The sequence below is a fragment of the Coenobita brevimanus genome, chromosome 51 (genome assembly GCF_032717465.1).
Source record: "Coenobita brevimanus isolate Jiangsu-jjx chromosome 51, ASM3271746v2, whole genome shotgun sequence".
Taxonomy (NCBI): domain Eukaryota; kingdom Metazoa; phylum Arthropoda; class Malacostraca; order Decapoda; family Coenobitidae; genus Coenobita; species Coenobita brevimanus.
In genome coordinates, this window is record NC_137004.1 from 1,591,638 (window position 1) to 1,610,366 (window position 18,729).

At 43.0% G+C, this 18,729-nt stretch overlaps 1 protein-coding gene across 3 annotated transcripts in view; it reads right to left on the reverse strand.

Moving 5' to 3' along the window:
* Positions 1–18,729, reverse strand: part of Elp3 (elongator complex protein 3) — a 57,370-nt gene that overhangs the window by 16,894 nt on the left and 21,747 nt on the right. For all 3 annotated transcript variants that reach the window (XR_013897405.1, XM_080272754.1, XM_080272753.1), the window contains exons 6-9: positions 18,579–18,705; positions 14,544–14,761; positions 9,432–9,564; positions 1,155–1,282 (exon numbers count right to left, since the gene is read on the reverse strand). Coding sequence is in view for 2 of the 3 variants with exons in the window: in XM_080272754.1 (XP_080128880.1) it covers positions 1,155–1,282; positions 9,432–9,564; positions 14,544–14,761; positions 18,579–18,705 (606 nt within the window). In the remaining variant the exon portion in view is untranslated. The remainder of the gene's footprint in view (positions 1–1,154; positions 1,283–9,431; positions 9,565–14,543; positions 14,762–18,578; positions 18,706–18,729) is intronic.

An 18,729-nucleotide genomic window follows, 5' to 3' on the forward strand; every position in this document is an offset into this window, starting at 1 on the left:
ATATCTTGTCGACCATTACCCTGACATCCATGTTGTATTCTTACCACCCAACACAACTTCACAACTCCAACGCCTAGACCAAGAGATCACTGCCAACGTTAAGAACATGTTCTATTCTAAGGTGCATGACAGACTCAGGAAAGAGACAAGTGATCACACAATTCTGTGCCAGATTCAGGAACAAGAGGAAGATTCTGACAGCAGGGAAGACCCACACCACACACCCGCAGCCTCAGGACCTTCTCAGCAGCCCACAGGCTACACCAGCAGCAATGTCCCCCAGGTCAGAACAGTCACCACGTAGTCCAGAGGAGCCCACACCGGGACAGTCCTCAAGGTCAGACCAGTCTCCTAGCACACTCACACCTCCGCCACCACCTGCCGATTCTCGACCCGCCAAGACAGTAGGTCAGTTTTGGAAGGATTTCAACATATAAAATGCTGTGGATATCATGGTTGAATGCTAGAACAAAGTTACCCCAGCCACTATAGCACATGGGTGACTTTAAGAAACTTTTCCTTCACCTGACTGTGGAAGGTGAGCGGCAGAGGGCAGACGACACTCGGGCGGCTGCTGTGGAAGCTAAAAGAAACACAAGTCAAGACACATCAGAGGTGGACGAAATGACTGTATGACAACACTTGACACACTATGACCTAGACTCAGGTGTGGTAGACATAATAGAGGAAGAAATGAACTCTAGTATACAGGAGAACGAAAGGCCAGAGCATACTGCAGAGGGCAAGATGAGTACGCAGAAATTGTCCCAGACCCTGTACACCATAACCGACATGGCAACCACCTTCGATGCATACACCAAGATTATGCCTGAGGCTAGCAACATCCTATCAACCTTGACTAATCTGAAGTCTCACATGATGGCCATCCACAACAGAAACATAAAGGAGCTGAGACAAACCCGGATCACACGATATTTTCAGGAGACAGAAAATGTGGCTGCTCTCCTGCAAGACTTGGACTTGCCAGCAGGGGTGGATGAAGGAGGAGACATGGACAGAGATGAAGTGGATGTGCCCCCACCTATAACAAAAAATAATAAATATCCAATATTGACAAAAGTATACAGGTACAATAAAACATCAAACCACCAACATAACCCAAATGTTGAATGGCTATTGTTTATGTTTCTTACCTGAATGCCTGATTGGAACACTTTCTGAGCCGCAAAAGTCCCACCAGGATGTCCTGCTCGGGATCTTCATAGGACAGGAACGTCTCCCAACCTCCATTTGCAGTATAATCACGGCGAATTAGCTCCACCTGGTTTATAAGATGACAGTATTGTTGATGATGATAAAATCCAGATGGAGGCATAAAATGGGAAGGATGTAGTGAGAATTATTATTTAACGTTAAAAATGAAAAAATTCACTTTAACAATGCCCGACCTCTGGATGAAGTTTTACATCCACAGAAAATTAAACCTTCTACCAATGGACTCCAAATTGCATCTAACATTCCACCTTGAAATTTTGTGCAGTGGTAGCATCTGGCACTCCATGTCCCATTAATCATACACAGCCGGAGTCTGCCAGCCACACTCGAAATATTCTGACAACTGGCAAAACCACACACGTTCTTATGCAAGTTGGGAATAAATAATCTATAGCCACTTTGTTTACTGGTATAGCCAAGATCTGATTATGCCAAAGTATTCTGCAGGGAAGTTTTCATGACATGAAATGAAATTTATATTAAGTACTGTACAGAAGATCCTCCTCTTGTGCATGATCTGACTGCAATAATTCTCCTTGCCAAGTTAACACACACACACACACACACACACACACACACACACACACACACACACACACACACACACACACACACACACACACAAATGGACCTTGATAAGATATCTGACTGGAGTCAAAGGTGGGAAATGCAGTTTAATGTGATGAAGTGTAAAGTAATGGATTTTGGTATGAGTACAAAGAGACAAACAGGAAAACACAGAATGGGGAACGAATGGATTAGTAAAATTAAAGAAAATAATGATTAAGGGGTGCTGTTTTCAGACAACCTTTTGCCAGAAAATCACAATCAAGATCACCAGAGATACGTACAGTATAGCCTTTAGAGAAACATAAGAGTTCCGTTTACTTATCTGGACGAAGAGATGATGAAAAAGCTGTTTGTATCAATGATTTGCCCGAGGCTGGAATATGCAGCAGTGGTATGGTCACCACATAAAAAGAAGGATATAAGAAGGACTGAAAGGATACACAGAGCAGCAACAAAGATGGTACCTGGCTTGAAAGAATTACCATACGAGAAAAGACTGTTGAGACAAAATCTCCCAACCTTAAAAAAAACAAGGATAAGGGGAGATCTGATTAATGTGTACAGAGTATCCAAGGGAATGGAGAAGCTTGATAGGGAAGACCTGTTTTTGAGTGACAAAAAAACAAGGGGTCACGGAAACAAGTTGAAAAGGACAACATGCAGGAGAGACATCAAGAAATACAGCTTCCATTACAGAACTACTGAAGCATGGAATAACCTGGATAAAGAGGTGATAAATGCCAAAGATATTCATGATTTCAAAACCAGGCTGGACATTAGTAGTTATGGAGATAGGACAGTACAAGTATAGGTCCTTTCCCATAAATCACAACCAGGTAGGTAAATACATACAGAAAATGCTACCAAGGTTGTCTCTTATGTAATTTGCCTTCAGCTGTACCACACACACACACACACACACACACACACACACACACAGAAAACAGGTACAATTATGGGAGGGCAGACTTTGCTTCCCTGAGGAACTGTATCCAAAATGCAGACTGGGGAAAAATGAATGTATCATAAATGTTCATCAGATATATGAGTTTCTGACAGTACATATAGCAAGAGTTAATAAATATGTCCCAAAATTCTCCACAGCAGTGGAAAGGAAGAAAGAATGGTTTAACAATAGGTGTAGAATGGCACATGAGGCAAGAAAAAGTGCATGGCAAAAAGTGAGAAGAAGGCATAGTGAAAGGGCTTGGGAGGAGTACAGGAAGGTAAGAAATGAATACGTAAGGGTACAGAGAAAGTTAGAAAGGAAATATGAAAAAGATATTGTAACTAATTATAAGAAAGAGCCTAAACTATTTTATAGGTTTGTAATTGGTAAAATGAAAGTTAAGTATAATACGATTGAGGGATGGAGACGAAACTTACGAAAGAGAAGAAGAATTGTGCGAAATAATGAGCAAACAGGCTGCAGTCAGTCTATGTGTTGGATGAGGAATTTGGGGAACCTGAAATGGAACCCAGGATGACGGGAATGGCAGGAATTGCAGTTGACATGAATGATGTGCTACAGCTGATGAGGGACTTGGATGTGATGAAAGCAATGGGACCAGATGGTGTGGCTGGATGGATCCTGAAGGAATGTGCTGACCAATTAGTGTGGCTGGTTTATGTGATTCTCAAGAGCTCTCTGGAAAATGGACAGTTACCTAAAGACTGGCAAAGAGCAAATACTGTGCCAGTCTTCAAGGGAGAAGATGGAGATGATCCACTTAATATAGACCTGTATCACTTACCAGTGCTGTATGCAAAATTTGTGAGAACGAGAAAATTATTAGAAAAAGATGGACAAAGTATTTAGAAGAAAATGATAACACCAAAACAATTTGGTTTTAGGGAAGGGAGATCTTGCATTACCAACCTATTAAGTTTCTACAGTTAAACAAGAGAGAGAGGGATGGGCAGATTGTGTCAATCTTGATCTCAAGAAAGCATCTGACAGGGTGCACTATAAGAGACTGCTGTGGAAGCTGAAGACCTATGGAGAGGTGCATGGGAACCTACTGAAGTGGATGGGAGAGAATCTTATAGGAAGGCAAATGAGAACAGTTATAAGAGACAAGTTTTCACAACAAAGAAATGTGACTCGTGGAGTACCCTAGGGCTCTGTCTTAGTTCCATATATATATATCTATCTATCTATCTATTGCCAGACGCCTCAATCCCGTTTGGGGTGGCCACAAACAAATCGTCTCCAAGTCGCCCTGTCCCCCGCCATTTCACTGCCCTGCTCCCAGCTCACACCCCCCTCTCTCATATACCTCTCCACCCCATCCCTCCATCTCATCCTCAGCCTCCCCCTCCCTCTTCCCCCCTCCACCTCACTCACATACACTCTCTTCGTCAGCCTTTCACCCTCCATCCTCTCCACATGGCCAAACCACCTAAGTGTGTTCCTCATAACGCTTCCTATCACATCCACATCCACACCACAACGCTCCTTTATATCCTTATTCGTCAGCCTGTCTCTCCATGTGACTCCACAGGCTCCTCCCCTCCGGTGTGTCCAACACTTAGTTCTGATTGGTTAGAAGCCATCTAAGTCACAGCTGGGGTGGAGCCAGCTGCCGCCAGTTTTTTGTGGATGTTTCACGATCGATGTTGCTCGTCCTTTTAATAAATTGCCCAAAAAACTCGATCGATGAGCTTATTACAGTAATCCCTCCACTATCTGATGTAATAGAGCCACAGGCATGTCCGGAAAGTGGTCCTGTCCGGACAGTGGGCACCAGCCTTCTGGACTTGTATTTGTGGACCCTAACTCAGAAAAAAACCTATACAACTCCCTCTGGACAGGCATAGCACCTATTTAAGATCCAAATCACACCAATAAGGGACATAAAAGACTGAAATAAATGCAAAAGAACCATAAAATGAGGTTTTTGAGGTAGGTTCATACAATATTAAACATTCTGGGTACGTACAAGTCCCTGGCTCCTGGACTGGTAGTTATGGACCCTAAACTAGCCTAACTCAGAAAAACACCTCCCTACTGCACATGCATAGCATCTGAGACACTACATATTCACACCAATAAGGGACATAAAAGAGTGAAATGAGGTGTTTGAGGTAAGTATAGTATGGAAAATACAGTACAGTACAGTATGAAACATTCTCCCTACTTACAGCAAGTCCATGGCCATCTCGATGAATAACCGCCTCGTCTCAGACTCTGACAGTAAGAAGGATTTACTGAAGCACTTGCAGTACACTGCTCATGAAGTCTTGCACTTAACTTAGTCATTCGCACTCAGAAGTCCATTCTCTTCACACTGCGCACTCTTGTCTTACTTATGCTCCATTGTAACTTAATAAGTGTTGCACTCTGCACTTTAAGTCTTTCCACTCATAAAACCAATTTCAAAACAAATAACAAGTTTATTTATGTTAAATTTAGTCCAAAAATTTTGTCTTTTCACTTAAATTTCTACTTTCTTTACAATACTGTATGCACTGTTTTTCTTTCACTGCACAACACTAAATTTCCGTGTGGTCTAGTGGAGAAGTTCTTGGCATCTATTCACTGTCAGAGTCCGAGAGTTTCGCTGGCAGGTGACCAAGGGGTGCGTTGCTGGGTCGTGCTGATGGCATACCCACTGCAGACGACTTGGAAGATAGACGCAAACTCACGTCGAGCGGTGACTCCACCGTGGCTGATGTTCTGGGCTGTGGCTCGGAGCATGAGGGCCTGTCTTGGGGAGGCAACAGAGTGGAGCCAGGGCTGGGCACAGCGGGGGTCACGGGCCTGAAAAAGCTGTCAATCGTTGATTGACGCAAGGAACGACGATTCTGATGATTTATGATGCGCTGCCTGAAAGCACGCACTTCCTCCACAAGTCCCAAGGGCCCCATTTCCCTGTCGCAGTCCGGGTGTTCCAGGTAGTCCAGAACGACCTCTAGGTGTTCCCGGAGTGTGCTCAGCTTGGGGATGGCTGGAGTTGTGTCATGCTGAGAGGAGTCCGCATCATCGTTGCCGTCCTCGTCGGAATCATCAAGCTGGGTACTGACACCTGCAACTGAAGATACAATCCCGATATCAGACAGGGTCTGATACCCAGGATCGCCCTCGTTGTCATCCAACCACTCACATACTTTGTCCACATCAACATCGTCACCGAGCGCACGTAGACGTGCATGGAAGTCATCCACGTCGAAACCTAGGAAATCGTACTCCGCATCCGTTCCGAGAAGCAGACGAGACCAACCATTTTCTAGAGTCTTGACAAGGATTTCCTTCCATGCACTGGCCCAGTTGTAAATGGCAGACTTGATGTTGTAGTGGCGAAGGTTTTCCAAAGTCCACTGGCCTCGCGTGTCCCGTCCCTCCCTGCGCTCGTCCTCGTCCTCGAGAACAACCATCACCTCGTCCAGGAACTTCCGTCGGTATAGGCGCTTCGTTGCCATGATCACTCCTTGGTCCATTGGTTGGATGAGAGCAGTAGTATTAGGTGGCAGAAACATGCACCTAATGCGGCCATTCTCAGCCACCAAGTCCTTGTTGCATGGGTTGGCAGGTGCATTGTCGAGGAGAAGGAGGGCCTTTACCTGGTCGCGTGGGATTCCCAGTTTCTCCATCTGGTAATGTATGACCTCCTTGACAAAATGGCGATGGAACCAGTCTTTGAAGATGTAGGCTGTGAACCATGCCTTCAAGGAATGGTACCAGACGACAGGAAGGACATCCATCACCCCACGAAGACACGGAGGCTGCTTTGCACGGCCAACAATAACAAGCTTAAGCCGGTGCATGCCGTCAGCATTGGCACAACACAAAGCAGATAGCCATTGCTTGGAGAGCTTGCGGCCAGGTACACGCTTCTCCGTCTCCTCGGCTAGAGTGTTCGTAGGCAAAGAGCGATAGAATAAACCAGTTTTGTCAGCGTTGTAGACTTGACCAAGAGTGAGGCCCTCCCTGTCGATCAAGCCCTTCACCTTGTGCGGAAACTCCTCTACTCCATCCTCATTAGTGTCCAAAGTTTCGCCATGAGACTTACGGCTGGTAAGGCCATGCTGTAACTTAAACGCGAAGAGCCAACCCTCGGATGCCTTGAAGTTTAGGGCGTTGTGAAGCCTTGCAAACTTCTCAGCAGCAGCCTTCAGCTCCGTACCAAGTACCATCACACCAGCAGCACGTTGCTGTCGATACCAAATCAACGTGGAGCGGTTGACATCAGCCAACTTGGGAGTAAACATCATCTTCCTCTCCACGTTGCGTTTGCTTTTCGACGAGAAGTCAGTCGTGTACTGCACGAGTGTCTCGGGATCTCTTAATATCAAACAAAATAGATTGGGCCAGGTTGAACTCACGGAGGATGCGTGAAGAAGACTATCCCGCATCTACTTTCTCCAATATCTCCCACTTCTTCTCCAGAGTCAATACCACTCTCTTCCTCTTCTCAGGCGGCGGGGCCATCATCACACACATGAAGGAGAGGCACGAGAGCAGCAGGAATGCCTGCAGCAGGTAAGGCACCACCACAAAAGCGAGCACATGGGCAGCCATGACGACGAGCGTTCACTCACGACAAGAGACAGGCGGAAAGTGGGGAGGATGCAGGGGCGCTCTAGCGGATGTTGGAGGAACAATGCGCCACAACAAAGCTGTCCTGCGCCGCACGCGCCAAGTTCAAATTACGGGCGGGTTTTTTTTTTTTTTTTTTTTTTTTTTTTTTTTTTTTTTGCGGTTTTCGGACCATTTTGGGAATATTGGATCCCGGGACGATTATGTCCGGTAAGTGGGGATGTCTGAAAAGTGGGCGTCCGGAAAGAAGAGGAATTACTGTACTTTAGGGGTTAATAATAATAATGCTTTGGAAGGGACACAGAGTGTAGCATGGGTTCATTTCAATATCGGCACTATAGTGGCAAAGGAATACAATGGAGAATACAAGAACATCTACCTTCCTGCTGCCAGCCAGTGAAAACTGTATTCGAATTCTCCCTCCCCCGCCTTAGCCAATCAAAACTCTTTTACTCGCAACCACTGCACATCTCCTCTCTACCCACCACCAAACACCCCATGAGTGACTAGGTCCACCAACCGTAAATTCTCCCTCCCTCCATCCCTCAACACTCCACCCCATTCATATTACAGTACATGTACAGTATAACCCCATTCTTTTTGTGTATTTTTTTTTTCTTTTATTGTGATTGTGGCTAGGTGTTTGATGACAACAACTGTCTCATGCAGGATAATAATGTACTTTTCGCAAGAAAAAAAGAGTCCTTCATGCCATGTAGTGTCAAGGATTTTATGCTTTCCACCATATACCATTTTAATTCAACCATTAGCTACGCAGAATAATGTTGTATGTCCGGTAGTGCTGAGACAGATAATCGGGAGTTTACTGTATTCGGGCACCCCATCATACCATATTCCTTGGATAATCAGGCTACCACTAACCTGTTATTGTTTGACACTACTAGGTCTATCTATCTATCTATTGCCAGACTCTTTAATCCCTAAAACGGAGTGGCCACAAACAAATTGCCTCCAAGTGACCCTGTCCCTCGCCATTTCATTGCCCTGCTCCCAATTCACACCTCCCTCTCTCATATACCTCTCCCCTCCATCCCTCCATCTCAACCTTGGCCTTCCCCTCCCTCTCTCCCCCTCCACCTCACTCACGTACACTCTCCTCATCAGTCTCTCACTCTCCATCCTCTCCACATGGCCAAACCACCTCAGTGTTTCTCCTAATGCTTCCTATTACATCCACATCCACACCACAATGCCCCTTCACTTCCTAATTTGTCAGTCTGTCTCTCCATGTGACTCCACAGGCTCCTCTCAAATAACTCATTTCCACTGCTCTCACTCTTGACTTGTGTCCCTCCAACAACGTCCAAGCTTCACTTCCATACGTTAGAGTTGGTATCACAATACAGTACTGTCATGTAATAACTTTTGCACTTCCATGCTCACTCTCCTGTTTCTTATCACTGCCTTCAAGGAACCAACAACCTTTCTTCCCTGTTGTACCCTTTAAAGAGCTTCACCCTCCAAACTTCCATCCTTACTCATCACACTACCCAAGTACTTAAATGTACAGTACTCACATTTTCCATTTCCTCATCATCCAACCTCACTGTACATTCACCAATTTCACCTCTTTCAAAGACCATAACTTTACTCTTCCCTACATTCACCTTTAGATTCCGTTTCTTACACACTCTTCCAAACTCATCCACCAAGCCTTGCAGTTCCTCTTCGTCTTCACTTAACAACACAGTATCATCAGCAAACAACAGTACAGGGAGCTTCCAAACACTGCCCTCTCTCATTAGGGCCACTCCAACATCCACTGCCCTACCTTATATTTCTTTTATAACCCCATCCATATACAGACCGAACAACCATGGAGACATGACACATCGCTGTTTCAACCCAACCTTCAAATAGAAAAACTCACTCAGTTCACTACCCACAAGCACTGCAGCATTACCACTCTCATACATACTCTTCACACCATTCAACAACTTCCCATCTAATCCATATATTCTTAATACTTTCCACAATCCTTGTCTATCCACTCTGTCATATGCTTTCTCCAAATCTAGGTATTTTACATAAATCCAAATGCAGTACTGTACAAATGATAGCTTACCTCATAGGGACGAACTTTGTTATGTATCTCTTGTATCCCAACCTCTCTGGTTCGTACATCCCTACATTCTGTCCCAAGGTCACGCATCCTGGCCAAGGCCAGTTCTCGCAGGTTCCCATGATCTACACCAGAGCTGCCAATTTTCAATAAATATTTAATTAAACAGTATGATATAATTAACAAGAGTTAAATGGCTATACAGTCTGTCAATCCAAAGATTATACAGTACTACACAGTATCTTGTTGGATAATTTTTTAACTACCAGCTCAGACTGTTAGTAGAATCATAATTGTACATGACAAATAATGAGCATTTAACATACCTATTCTTAATGTAACCTGGTAAACTATTCTGATATTCATTTGGTGAAATGGTCCATCATTTCGTAGGTCATATAGGCTATTCAGTCGATCCCTCGCTGTATGATGTGCACATGTAACATTCGCCAGTCAGTCGCTGAACATCAGTAACTTCACAAATGGTGTCCCTCAAAGATCTGTTTTGTCCACTACACTCATTAACCTATACATGCATGACATACCCACACCCCACATACCACAGATACATATAGCTTCCTATGCAGACGACATAACACTTACATGTACACACCAAAACGCAAACACAGCCACACACATCCTCCAACCTTACCTCAACATACTACACAAATGGTTCACCACAAACAGGCTCAAAATAGCCCCTTCTCACAAACTGGACAGCAGAACACAGTCACATTCCACACCTCACCATAAACACTCCCATACCACACACACACACACACACACACACACACACACACACAAACTCCTTGGTGTAACATACATTACATCAATGTCATTTAAACAACACATCACAAACATTAAAGATAAATTAACACCAAAATTCAATGCCATTAGGTCACTTGCCCATACAACATTTGGACGCAACAAAGAAACCACCACCACAGTATACAAACAATATATACGTTCAGTGATGAATTATGCAAGGCCTGCTTGGACTCCTGACCTCACTAAAACACACTACAACACTCTACAGACCATACAGAACAAGGTCCTAAAAATAATCACAGGCTGCACAGCTACTACACCCACAAACCACCTACATCAAGAAACCAAAGTCCTCAAAGTCAAGGATCATCTAGACATGAGAGGCACCCAGATTATCACTGCAGCCTCCACAAACCCACAACATCCACTACACTACATGGCGGCACATTCAAAGACACTAAGGAACATCAAAACGACACCCAGTACATGATATCATACACAAATACTGTCATCTCTCCCCCCTCACCCACCTCAAACCAGCTTCCAGAAGCATATCCATACTCAAATCACTTGCCACTCCATTCACTCACAGACAACACACAGCTACATGCACAGCCTCCTGATATCCACCCTTCTGAATCCTATCTACCCCGTGAGGACAGGGTCCACCTGGCCAGGCTGAGATGTGGGCATCATCCAGTCCTCTTAAGTTATCAGAAGAGGCTGGATGACTGCACTGCTGATGCCTGTCCAGGATGTAACACAGCAACCCATACTATTAAGCACATTATGGAAGACTGCATTGCACACAATCACCTATGGCAACAACACAACATGCACTCCTTGAGAGCTCTGTGGGAAAGCCCGGTCTCGGTCACGGCCTTCCATAGGAACTCAGAGCTGTTTGGCCAGACTGCCTAGGGAACAACTACTACTACTGTACCACACTGAGATTTGTCAGACAGGTCAGACTTTAGGAGTAAAAGGGCACCATTGCAGGTGCCATAAGATAATCCAGCAACAGTTCATGATCTATTATATCAAAGGCCATTGACAAATCTCACAGAACCAAGAGAGAGGGCATTCCACAACAGGTGTTTATCACCAAGTCACTGTGAATCTTTGCCAATGCAGTTTCTGTTGAGTGATATTTCCTTTATGCCAACTGAACAGAAGGACCAACTCTAACTGTTCAAGTAGTGGTAAAGTTGATTGAGTATAGCCTGCTCAATAATCTTAGACAAAAATGACAAATCTGAGAAGGATGATCGTTATAACGTGCTCTCAGCATCAAAATCGAGTTTCTTGCGTAGGGACGGAAACAAGGCACATTTCTAAGCCTGCACAAAGTTATCATCAATGAAGTATCTATTTAGTACTTTACAAATAAAGTCTGCTGCATATTCATACACATCTGGCAAATGTGATAAATTAAATGGATTAAATGAGCAAAATGTTTTATTATGGTCTCTGATATAACATTTAACTTTATTAATGCCCAATGGATTAAATTACATATGCTCATGACCTCTGGTGAACTGTGATTGGAATCTGACCGAGAATTCCTCGCTGAAAGAACTACTGTCCAATTAATATTGTACGAGAGATATCTTTTGTTGTGAAGCACGAAATCAGAAGCTTGTTGGGCATTGGATACAAAAGTTGGCTTAGGAGTCACATTTTTCCAAACAACTAAATTATTCATAACCAAAACCAGCTTTTTTTTTTTTCTTTCTTTTTTTCTTTTTCTTACAACTGCATAAATCAACCTGATTTTGGTAATACTTTGCCTTTTGAGCTTCTCCAGTGTGAATGACAGCTCTTCTCACAGATCCAAAAATGGTGCTATCCATCAATCCATTTTCTAATCCAGTGTTGCCCCATGAGTAGCATGGATGCCCTGGGCTGGGCAAGTTGGTCCTGGCATTAAAGGTAAGAGTGACCAGCCTCACTCATCCCTAAGTGGCATTACATGAGCAACAAATCCCAACCACCCCTTGGATATGAACCTGCACTAACTCAATCCAATTGGAGTGCCTCAATCACCCATTAAACCACCAGAGGCCATAAATTGGTTATGTGGTTACCACCCAGCGTAGTAAATGATTTCCTGGATTACAGGAAATCATTTGGACTGTCATTCAGTATAGAGTCATCCATAAACAGAAGGAAGAGGAAAGAATGAAGGAATGAGAGACAGAGGAGGAAGGAAGGAAAGAAGGAAGGAAGAGAGAAAAGGGCAGGCACCCAAGAGTAGGACAACATCAAGTGAGTGGATGGCAAGCGCCCCCACCTACCACTAATGGTGCTATCAACTCCTTATATTTCTTTCCACATGCCTTCACCACTACCGGTTTTCTACAATTATCTAATCCACATATCCCTTACCACTCCTACAGCATCTTGCTCACCATTCACCATTCTGATACATTTCTTACTTTTTCTAGAATAATTCTTTCATATACTGCAGCTACAACACTTAGCTGACTCATGTCAGTATTTTGCACTCAGATTCATCCCGTTTACTTCCATTCAACCAGTAGAACTTCACTCATCCAAGCTTTCTAGCATATTAAACATTTCACTGCAATATCCACACTATGTTTTATCGTATCTGCATGTATCTCACTATTACCTACTGCCTTTTCATTCTTCAAACATGTCAAAACATTCTTCATCTATCAAAGCCATATTCTTAGGCACCACAATCCTTCTCTGTACACAACCTAAACCAATCATGTTTACCACCACTCTGCTCTCACTCCTATTCACCAGCTTTTCAAAATGATCTCTCCATCTGCTGCTTATTTCACTTTCATTTATTAGTACTCGTCCACTCTCAGCTCAAACAACTTCACTTCTCTCCCTCCCCCACACTTATTCCTACATTTTTGCAACTCTTCCTTAAATTTGTATTTCAGTAATACTTGCTCACTGAGACTCATAAATTTGTTCATTACCAAAAATTTTCGACATGCTTGTATGCATCAGCATTATCTTAGTTCAATCCCTTAACCCTGAAGTCATGCTGCAGACCTCATCCAAGGTCTTAGTAAGTCTACCTTCTTGTGTTCTACCCTTCAAACTCACATTCCATGAACTTCTCATATTCAAACACACCTCAATCTGTCTGTATGCATTAAATTTCTAGCTGGCCTCTTAACTGGCAGTTCTGACATTCAGGAAAGCAGTACACATCCACTTAGCCATTCTCATTTCAGGCCACTGAAAGCTACACATGTTATCATCATTTTCCGTTCAAGTACTGACAGCCACAAACTGAAAGATTACTTGAAATTGCTCTGTGTTTAAGGGAAACAAGGGAGACGTTCTGGTTCCCACTCCCTTTTGCTGCCTTTTAGGGCAGGCTGGAAATACACGGGTAGCTGGGACATACAATATATTCGGCTTTACAGCTAACCATTTTAAACAATCATCCAATCAGTAACATGGTGATAAATCAGTAATTATTAAAAGGAGGTATCACTGGGCCTCATTAAATTACACATGGTTCCTTAACAGACAAGTTACAACCACACACTGTACTCACACCACCTGTTTCAACAACACATATGTGTTGCACAAAACTTTCTGTATGGAACAATTACTCTGACTATTGCAAAACAGTTTGTTAATTCAGTGAACACTTTCAAATTTATATAAAAAAATTTCTACTACCTCTTTTTTGCATTTGCCTGTTACTAATTCACTCGGGCACTGATAAGGACCTACACACAGTGGAGCTGTGCATATTGGATGGAGTAGCTGTGGTGATCACCTGGGAACCAAACCTCCTCATATATCCCTGTTCCTTGCTGTGGGAAAGATAATGGTCTGACTTTGGTGAGGCACTTTCTACTACATGAGGAAGTAAGATCTCTGTACAGTTTATGTACCTGGAAGATGGGCCCACAGAAGCCCCATATAAGCAACTGCTTACCTGTGGTAAATGGGTCTGTTCAACAAGATAGACCAAGCTTAAGCAACAACAGCATTTAATTTCTTAGCTAATAAGAAGTGCAAGATAAGAAAAAAATATGAAAAATAAGTCGCCAGGAAAATCAATGTTTAATTATCCTAAATTCAGGTCATCAGAAAGCTCTCAGGAGCTGATATAAATTACCATCATCATCACCCTGACCTCTTTTTCCCACCTAAGGATGAGATGAGGTAGGGTCCAGAAGGCTAGGAAAGAGGCAACAGGAGAAAAATTACCAAGAGCATTCCCAGAAAAATGGGCCAGACATGCATTCACTCATCCTCCATGGACCCAGAATCCTAGCTTCACCACACAGATCTAACCATAACACTAACACTCTAACAGGTACTAGAGCAACCACCACTGACCTGACCAAAGGCATGGGTATATCTCTCTGCACCCGGTAGACTCTAACCCACGGTGGGATGAGGGAGAGTATGGTAGCCACCAGTTCAATCAACGTGTTGGCTGGGTAAGATCGGTACCGACCAGTCTTCCACAGTTCATACAGGCCAGTCCCTCTAATTACCAATGTTGGGTAGATCTTCAATCCATCAGGTCTGAATGCAGGATTCTCAAATAATTCCTGGTGAGTGATATGTGTGCATGTAGTAAATCTTCCTTAAACTCCTCTTCATAAAACAAATAGGGGGAGGGGAGTCAGAGTACCTAAGTCCAAATCATTTATTGTAGGGGTAGGAGACAATCCTGCTTCCATTTCACAAGATAAGAAAACTCTCAGCCATCTCTTGTGGGTTTGTACCACTGAGGATATAGCATAGTTTTAACCACAGACTGCCATGTGTTTAAAATTTTTTAAAGAAGTACTGTATAATATTTCAGAAACTCTCTACTGCTCATCCTGACTGATTTGTAAACTGACCCTAACGTTGCTGCATTGCAAAGAATATTCTTTCTTACTTCATTTTCATCATGAAATATATATATATATATATATATATATATGAGAGAGGGGGGTGTGAGTTGGGAGCAGGGCAGTGAAATGGCGGGGGACAGGGCGACTTGGAGGCGATTTGTTTGTGGCCACCCCAAACGGGATTGAGGCGTCTGGCAATAGATAGATAGATATATATATATATATATATATATATATATATATATATATATATATATATATATATATATTCAACTGTACATACAGGCAACATATGGAGCATTTACATGCACACCAGAGCAGTTGAATTTCTCTTATGAGGGTTTACTTCCACCATTCTGCCTTTAGTTCTCTAAATAACAGCTATACACTGAGGGGAGTTCCAGTGAATCTAAAAGCCACAATACCCTATCTCACTGGCCTATTAAGGGTATTTCTGACTGGTTATGACTGGTAATCTATCATGCAACAATTAAGTTACCCAACTACTTCCAGATAAAGTACCATTACTTGGGAGAACATGGTATATGCTGGAGATAAGCTGGTGCTGGCACAGTAGCATGGGTAAGGATGTAGTTGGGAAAAGTGTAGAGAGCTGTTGTCTCTATTAACAGAGAGAAGGCTCTCCTTCAGTGTTAAGGGGACCTTGTACTCAGTGTTAAGGGGTCCTTGTACTTAGTGTTAAGGGGTCCTTGTACTTAGTGTTATAAGATCCTTGTATCCAGCACATGACTGGAGTGTAATGCTGTACAGTACTGCACTGAAACCTGGGCGGTAAAGGAGGAGGATATTCACAGACTTTAATGTACCAACATGATTATGATTACATGGATGTGTAGTGCATCCCTAAATTGCTAGACTTGGAGGTTAGGACTCTGAATTAAGAGTTGTGAGGAAGGATGGCACTTGAATGTATTAGTGATGTGATGAGAAGGGGATGACTTGCAAATACCAGACAATGGATTGGGCAAATTTGGGCTGTCTGGACATTGCTACTCCTCACCCTGCCCTGGGGTGGGAAAGGAGGTCCGGATGATGATGATGACGATGATGATGAATTTGGTAGACTAGTGCAGAGTTTTGCTGATGTCTGTGAGCTTCGTGCCTTGAAAGTAAATGTGGAAAAGAGTAAAGTGTTGGTTATTAAGAGAGGTGACTCCCAGTGTGATGTTAAAGTGAATGGAGAGAGACTAGACTTGGCGAGAGAATTAAAAAATCTGGGTACAGTGACAGAAAAGAGAGGAAAATGTCCACAAAAAGTGGAAAGTAGAGAGACACAAGGAAGGAAAGTAGCTGGTGCAATGAAGGCCTTGATAAGAAACAGAGGCTTGAGCATTGCAGATGCATGAGGCTTACATTGAGGAGTGTTAATGCCAACTTTACCATACAGATGTGAGAATATGGTGTGGCATGAAAATGAAAAGTCAAGAGTGAGAGCAGTGGAGATGGGACTGCTGAGGAATGTATGTGGAGTAGAGAGAGTGGGTAGAATACGATATAATGTGATTCGTGAAAGAGGTGGAGTGAGGCAGCCTGTGGACACCAGAATCGAAGAGAGTGTACTGAGATGGTATGGTCATGTGGAGAGAATGGGTACCAATAGAGTGGCAAAAAAGTTATATCTAAGTGAATCTGAAGGAGGGAGGAGGTGAGGTAGGCCAAGGAGAAGGTGGAAGGATATAGTGGATGAGTGTGTGAGGAAGAGAGGTTTGGAAGTTGGTGAGGCTAGGGGACTGACAAGGGAGCGAGCTGGCTGGATGAATATTGTGAGAAGAAGCGCATGATCAGGGATTCGGCATCCCTTTGTAACATGACAACATACGAATTGACTCTTTCGAATACATTTATGTGAAGCTACAGAATGTGATGAATGTTTTTCGCGTATCAGATGAAGCCAGGATTCTGGGGGCTTGAATGGTCAGTGAATGGAAGCATGGCCCATTGGATTGGGCAAATTTGGGCTGTCTGGACGTTGCTACTCCTCACCTTGCCCTAGGGTGGGAAAGGAGGTCCGGATGATGATGATGATGATGATGATGATGATGACGAAAGAACATATCACAGTTACTTATGAATCTGATTATCTATATCCCTCAATTTACAGTGGCAACTGTATATAAAAAGTCATATTTTGGAATATATGGTACTGTATGTATAATGCAACTTCTTGATTAACAAACTGATTTATATACATGTATTCCTTATTGTAAGTAGCCTTTAACTCATATACATGAAGTCCTCATTGTAAGTAGCCTTTGACTCATAAACATGCAGTCCTCATTAAAAGTTGCCTTTTTTTTTTTTTTTTTTTTAAGCTGCATCCTACTTATGAAGCTGACAGGCCAGTTTCCCTCAATTTATAGTAGCAACTGGATGAAAGCTGACATTTTAAAATTCATCTTTTGCTTATAATAAGGACTGCCTGTACTGTACTGACTTATAACCAAGAAGAAAACCTACCTCCATCCAACTAATCAACTTTCAGTGCTATTAAAAATAGCTATTCTTACACCAGCATAACCCCTTCAGTCTGAAGACATTTCATTCTTGCCTCAAGAGAGGTTAGACTTGGCTTTATTCACCCAATTTTCATATCACCTGAGGATATGCATGCTGTAATCTTGTTAATGGAAAGGTTAGATGTAGCCTTCAGTAACTGCATCACTAATAGATATCCTTTACAAACTCAATGTGTCTGGTGGTCGTCTGCTTAAAATATTGTAATGTCCTTTTAATGAAGGGTCAATCTCTTGTCTCTGGTGCCTTTTACTTTTTTCTATCTCTAATTCTGTTAATGACAAAGAACCCATTTACAGTGACAGCATAAAAAAGTGTCCACGAACCCCCTAACAACCCTAATTTCTCTTCCTAAGCTTAGTAAAATATTTTGATGGTGGCAAACATAAAATATACAAATACATTAATGGTCTGTGGGGATTACTGGCACAAAATACAGCCAGAGACTCAGATCTACATTCTTGTCATCTTAAGAGCCTTCCTAACAACTCTTCCTTGGGGATTTATTTTGCATAGAACACCCAATTACTCTCACTTCAGGTACAGACAAGGAAACTATATGTGGTAGCACTGTGCACCCTAGGTGGGTCAGCTGCAGTCTCCACCCAGGAACCAAACCTCCTCATACTTCCCAGTACTTCACTGTTAGAAGGACCCCGGTCTGACCCTGATGAGTCACTGTCAATCACATGGGGGTGCAGGATTCCTAAACAATGTACTGTACCTGTAAGTCGGCCCCACAACAGATGCTTAATTGTGGTCATCAGGTATGCTCGGCCTGACAGACCAGGGTTAAGCAACAACAACAACTCTCATATATGATATCCACGTCTTTCTAATACAGTACAGTACTGACACAGACTGTATATGCAACAAACAAGTACATATTAATATACAATATGGAGAAACTAACTGGTAAGAAAGAGGTGCTAGGGAATCTCCTCTGCCTCCTACAATACCATACAAGCCTTATCACATCAAAACAACTCACAATGAACTGTTCCACATCCCTCTCGAAGTCAACATTTGGGAGATCAGGCATCATGTGAGTCACCACCTTGAAGCCAGCATCCTTGGAGTAGTGGAAACTTTCACTTACTGCCCTTACTGTGTGTCCTCTGGGGAAAAATAATGAAACATTA